At 42.4% G+C, this 6,289-nt stretch overlaps 1 protein-coding gene across 1 annotated transcript in view; it reads right to left on the bottom strand.

The window, feature by feature from the left end:
• The window catches only part of PGBD2 (piggyBac transposable element derived 2), a 5,283-nt gene extending 4,077 nt beyond the window's left edge, over window positions 1-1,206 (bottom strand). The window contains exon 1 of the mRNA XM_008056615.1: window positions 1,165-1,206. Within this exon, the coding sequence (XP_008054806.1) occupies window positions 1,165-1,181 (17 nt within the window). The 5' untranslated portion in view covers window positions 1,182-1,206. The remainder of the gene's footprint in view (window positions 1-1,164) is intronic.
• Window positions 1,207-6,289: the final 5,083 nt, after the last annotated feature.

Below are 6,289 nucleotides of genomic sequence, written 5' to 3'. Positions count from 1 at the left end.
ATTCACCTCAGCCTCCCAAAGGCACGGGATTATAGGCTGAGCCACCGAGCCCAGCTGGGGTGCTATTTTAGATGAGACGGTGAGGACAGGTTCACAAGCGAGGGGGCTGAGGAGGTGAGGGACCCTGGAGACAGCTGGAGACAGAATGTCCCAGGTGGCAAAAGAACCACAGGCACAGGTCCTTAGGCTGAAAGGACTCAACATCTGTAGAAGAGCAGGGAGGACAGCAAGGCTGCAGGTGCATGAGGCTGGGAGGGTAGAGCAGAGATGGCAGGAAACAGGCTCTATAGGGTGGCAGGAACCCCAGCCAGGCCTCTAGTAGAATCTGTCTGCCATAGGAAGCCCCAGGGCAGCGAGGAGTCAGATGCAGGCTGTAAGCACTCTACTCTGGCTGTGAGAATGGACTCAGGGAGAGGATGGGCATCCTGCTGCTGCCCTGAGCCCTGACCTCAGGATGCAGGAGTCACACACAGACTCCTGCAGGGCAGACTTGCTGTGGACTCTGGAGTTCAGGTGCACTAGAGGCTCACTCTAGCCTCACTTCCTGGACACCGACTCTGCCAGACCCATCTGAGGAATACCTCGGAAGTAAGGCATTCACCCACCTGAGCTCTACGTGGGCCAGGAAGAGAGACCAGCTGGAAAGGGAAGGAACCCAAAGCCCCTCCCATGGGCCTTGGACTGAGACAATTTCCTCGGGATAAGAGCCTCCTTCACACCTTCCCTGCTCCTGCCCTGTGTGGTTTGCAGAGATGGATCCAGGCCAGAGCTAGACCTGTTAGGCCAGAGTCTCTAACAGTCTTACTTCTGGGCTCCTCCTCATACCCTCATACAACTTTTGCACGTAGCTATTCAAACCCTGGGCATGGGAAAGCCTTCAGGAACTGAGGCGGCCTCAGGGGCAACCAACTGGTGTCCTTACCTTGAAAGACAGGAAAGTCAGTCATGTTTTCATATCCAGTGTAGACACTGGTGCAACGTGACTGCACCCGTACCACACACACTTCCCTGCCAGTCTGCATTATCTCCACTCTTCTTCCTTCTTGCTCCTCATTCTCCTTTATGCTTCCTGGACACAACTGTCTAGTGAGGCCAGCGGACTAAGGGCAAAAACATAGGGGAATAAATGCCTCCTAAAAGCACTTCATCAAGCAGCACTCCTACCTTGAGGCTGAGGCCATGACGAACTGGGGGCGATGCAGTTGTCTTCAATCCAAGAGTCCAAGAACCTTTAAGATAAGCAAGTGAATTTTAAGAACCATACCTTCATAACAAGGAAGACAAGAGGGTCTTCCCACCATTCAAGGGAAACACCTCTCCAGCTCAGGGTTCACCATCTTAAGGTGTCTAGTTGGTTAGTTAGAGGGAAAAAGACCAAGCTCCTCCATCTAACAATTCACACCAAAATATATTCTTGGGCAGGGCTTCTCATGTGAGAGCTACTGGCATCTGGAACTCCATGAGTCTGTGTCTGTTGTGGGGCCGTCCTGTGGGTTATGGATGTTCAAGGGCATCCCTGGCTTCTACCCACTAGACACAACACCCTGTCCTCCCAGTCGTGAAACCAAAAATGTCTCCAGACATTGCCAAGCATGCCACGGGGAACAAAATAGCCCCTGGTTGAAAACTCCTGCTCTAGAATAGTGCTGCCAAGAGAAGTTTCTGTGATGATAAAAATGTTCTGTATTGGCCTTGTTCAATACAGTAGCCACAAGCCACATGTGACCCTGAACACTTGAAGCATGGCTGGGGTAACTGAGAGACAGAATTTTTAATATATATATACTTGAGTTTTTACATCATATTTTTAATTTTAGGTAAGTTAATCTAATTTTAAGTTAAAAAGTTATATGTAGTTACCAAATTAGACAGCATAGCATAGTTTTAGATATATAAAGAAATAATTGTGAAAATGAAAACTTTTAAAGTTTATTTAAAAACAGGGAATAGAGAAGCCTTTCTTGAAGAAAATGCAAAAACTTAAAGGAATATGGATAAATTTAACTTCATCAAACATTGCACAAATCTGTGGTAGGCAGAGAGCTCCCTGTTACTCACCTATTTAGTATTCATACCCTTGCATAACCCTTTCCCTCTGAGGAGGCTGGACCTCATGACTGATTTTTCACAAACAGAGTATGGCCAAAGTAATGGAGCCAGGCAGATGAAACACAGAAGCTCCTGCCATTCTCTTGCCCTATGAACACAGGAGCCAAATGGATGGTGAGAGACTCAGATGCTTCTGGACTTACAGAGAGGTTATGTCCTGATAAACCCACAGCAAGTTGAAATATCAAAAGTCGAAAATGCACTTGACACATCTAACCCACCAACAGCAGAGCTCAGCCTAGCCTACCTTAATGTGCTTGGGACACTCAGGTTAGCCTACAGGAGGGCCGACTCGTCTATGACATGATATGACAGCCTATGACATGATAAAACGCTGAATGTCCTATGTAATTTATGGAATACTCTACTGAAAGGGAAAGGCAGAATGATTGTATGAGCACTTGAAGTACCGTTTGTACTGAATGCATGTTGCTTTTTCACCATCATGGTAAGGTGGGACAGTCTACACCTGTTTTTCTCTTCTGAAATTAGGCTACAAGGAGACTGAGCCTTCTCTCTTGCTTCTCTCTCACCCTCTCTCTCATTCACTCAGAAGGAAGGCAGCTGCCATATTCTGAGCTGCCCGAGGGAGAGGCTCATGTGGCAAGGACCTTAATGTGGTTCCTGGCCAGCAGCAAGAAGGAACTGAAGCCCTCAGACCAAGAACCCACAAGGAACTGAATCCTAAGGAACACTTCTTCAATAAGCCTACAGATATACAGATAAGACCACAGGCCCAGCTGACAGCTTGACTGCAACCTCTAGAGAGATGGTGCCACAGAAACTTAGCTAGGCCATACCTGGGGTCCTGACTGGCTGGCACTGTGAGACAACAAATGTCTGTTGTTTTAAGTTTCCAAGTTGTGGGGTAATTTGTGATGCAGCAACAGATAACTAATAAAACATCTACATTAATAAAGCACCAAAACAAAAGCCAGAGCCTGTCAGAAGAAATTCCCTATGCATACAACCATCAAAGAACCAGTATATATAAAAGAATTCTTATAAAATGATGAGAAAAAGGTAAGCAACGCAACCAAAGAAAGGGTAAAAGATGTGAAAGGGGAATTCATAAAAATAGAAACCTAAATGGTCATAAACAGCTGAAGAGAAATGAGGAAAATGTAAATGAAAATCATAGTAACAGCCATCTCATGCCATCAGATGTATGGGAATGCATGTTTGCTAACACACAGGGCTGTGAGCAATTTGGGAATCCAGTAAGCTTAATATGAGCAAATGCATCAACCCAGCCATCTTCTTTCTGGCTATACACCCCAGAGAAACACAATGATGGGAAGTCCTCTACAGCATCATCCATAATAGCAAAACACCAGAAAAGCCCTGAAGACAACCATTTTGGAAATGAATATAACTATATTGTATAGGAGTTAAAGAAAATGAAGTACCTAGACTGAAAACAGATCTTGAAAACAAGTTGCATAAGGAAAACTGCAAACACCCACCAACAATCTCATGTGTTGATCAACACTATGCTCACTGGAAGAGTATAAAGCCAGGTCTGGGAAGATACACACTAGCTCTTCACAGAAGGGGTAACTACAGGAAAGGGCAAGAAACTAGAGTGGGGGAAGAGGAGATGGGATGGAGGAAGTTGGGGGTCACCAACCAGAGCAGTTATTTCTTTTTTAAAAAATATGAATGATGATCTATCACAGAAAAAAAGAACAGAGTACCATATGTTCTCACTCATAAGCAGACCTTGAACAATTATCATAATACTAATAAGAAAGGGATTGGCAGTATTGGGATACTGCTAAGGGGGGGGTGGGATTGGCAGATGAGGCAAACTGCCAGGGGAGGGAGGGGCACACCTCATCAACAAGAGTACCTGCATAATGAAAATTTGTATGCCTAACCCTGAATTGTACCCTACATCTTTAAAATAAAGAAAAAAAATGAGTCAAATATGGCAAAATGTGGTGACATATGTTAAACTGTTTGGTACATTTTTCTCTGTATTTTCTGTATGTGAAAAAGTGCTGGGGGAAAAAAACCTGTCATCTGAGAATTCTATACTCAGCAAAGGTGTCCTTCAAAAATAGTGGGCGAAATGAAGAAGTTTCCAAACAAGCAAAAGTTGATGGAGTTCATTACCATTAGACTTGCAATTAAAAAGTTGAAATGAAAGAATGATGGACAGTAACTAAATCATAATGTTTTCCAGTAAAAGTAAATAGTAAAAAAAGTAAATAGTAAAAGTAAATATATAAACTAATATAAAAAACAATATTAATTGTAGTTCTGATTTTTAACTCTACTTTTTTTTTTTTATAGAGTAAAAAGACAAAAGCATACAATAGAAAGACGTAATTTGTGACATCAGCAACATAAAGGGTACAGAGCTTTGTAAAAGAAGTTTGAACATGTAACAAGATTCATGTCACTGCAAACTAGACAATTACTATATTAGCATATTCTACATAATCCCACTGTAAACACAAAAGATATCTATGTATTCATATATGTATACACACACACAAAAAAAGAAATGAAAATCAAAATATGTTACTACAAAAGAAATCAGCTAGGCACAAAGCAAGGCAGTAATGAAAGAAATGAGAGCCAAAAGCTATGAGACACTTAGAAAACAAATAACAAAGTGACAGAAACTAGTCCTTCTTCATCAATAACTACCTTAAATGTAAACTGGTTAAACTACCCAATAATGTAGAAGGAAAGCCTATCATTTGCAACAACATGGATGAATTTGGGCAATAACATGCTAAGTAAAATAAACCAGACATACACAAATACTGTATGATATGATCTCACTTGCATGTGGAATCTAAAAAAGTAACTCATAGAAACAGAGAGTAGACTGGTGGTTGCAGGGGTTGGAAGGTTGGGAATAGATGTTTATACCAAGGGGTATAAACTTTCAGTTATAAGATGAACAAGTTCTGGGGGCCTATCTACAGCATGGGTGGTGATGGCTATATTAATTAATTTGATTGTGGTAATCATTATATAATGTATACATACATCAAGTCACCACATTGTACACTTTGAACTATTCAACCTTTATTTGTCAAGTGAATATTTTTAAATGTTTCAGTTTTTAATTAAAAAGCTATCCAATCAAAAGACAGAGACTGAGGAAACTGTAGCAAAACTGTGAACCAAGAAGCTTCAGGCATTCAATCCCCAACAAAGATGCTGAGTTAACAACAATACATGTATCAGAATACCTTTGTGATAACTCTAAAATAGTTGAGAAGGCACCAGGCCAAGAAAAAACCAGGAAGGTATTCCATCAAAAGGCACAGAAAAGTATGTGGCATTTTGCATGCTGACCCCTCTCCCTGCTCGATGTAGGGCCGCTAAAGTCAGGAAACCTCCCATACTGGGGCTCTGCCCTGGTAACAGAAGCAAAAGCATGGCCCAGGTGTCCAACATTCTGGCTTGGCTGGGGCTGCCTAAGAGACTGGTTTCTGCCTCACCTCACCTGGAGCACTGCTGGGAACAACAGCACGGCTTAGAAGCTGCTGAAAACAGGTGAGTACCACGCACACTGGAGCTGTAGAGATTCCCGCAGTTTTAATGGGGGACGAGGGGAGAGGGGGTGCACACAAGAGATCACAGGCTCCTGGTAAGAAATGGGAGAAATGGGTTTATAAAAATCGAGACAGTTAAAAGTACATGTACAAGCCCAAAGAAGACACAGGAAAGATCCCAGAATCTATAACCAGCCTGCTTGGTGAAGGTCTTCCCTGAATGGAGCCAGTTTGTAAAGACTAAGAGACATGGTTATTTTTTCAAATGGCCAAATGTCAACAAAAGGTCACAAAGCACATACACATACAAAACTGAAAAGCATGACTCAATCAAAGAAAAAAAATAAAACTCCAGAAGCTGACTCTAAGACATGAAGATCACTGAACTTCTTCACAACGAATTCAAAAGAATTGTCTTAAAGATGCTCAATGAGTGGGCATCCTTGTCTTTGCTTTGGTTTTCAGGGGAAATGGTTCCAATTTTTGTCTGTTTAACAGTATGTCTGCTATGGGTTTCTCGTAGATGGCTCTTATAATTTTGAGGTATGTTCCATCTATGCTTAGATGTTCAAGGGTTTTTAATCAAGAAGGGGTGCTGGATTTTATCAAAAGTTTTTTCCAGCTGGGCTCGGTGGCTCAGCCTGTAATCCCGTGCCTTTGGG

The sequence above is a fragment of the Carlito syrichta genome, unplaced genomic scaffold (genome assembly GCF_000164805.1).
Source record: "Carlito syrichta isolate Samal-C Ts95f unplaced genomic scaffold, Tarsius_syrichta-2.0.1 Scaffold302418, whole genome shotgun sequence".
NCBI lineage: Eukaryota > Metazoa > Chordata > Mammalia > Primates > Tarsiidae > Carlito > Carlito syrichta.
The sequence above is the reverse complement of the archived record's forward strand: the minus strand, read 5'-3'. Positions and strand labels throughout refer to the sequence as shown.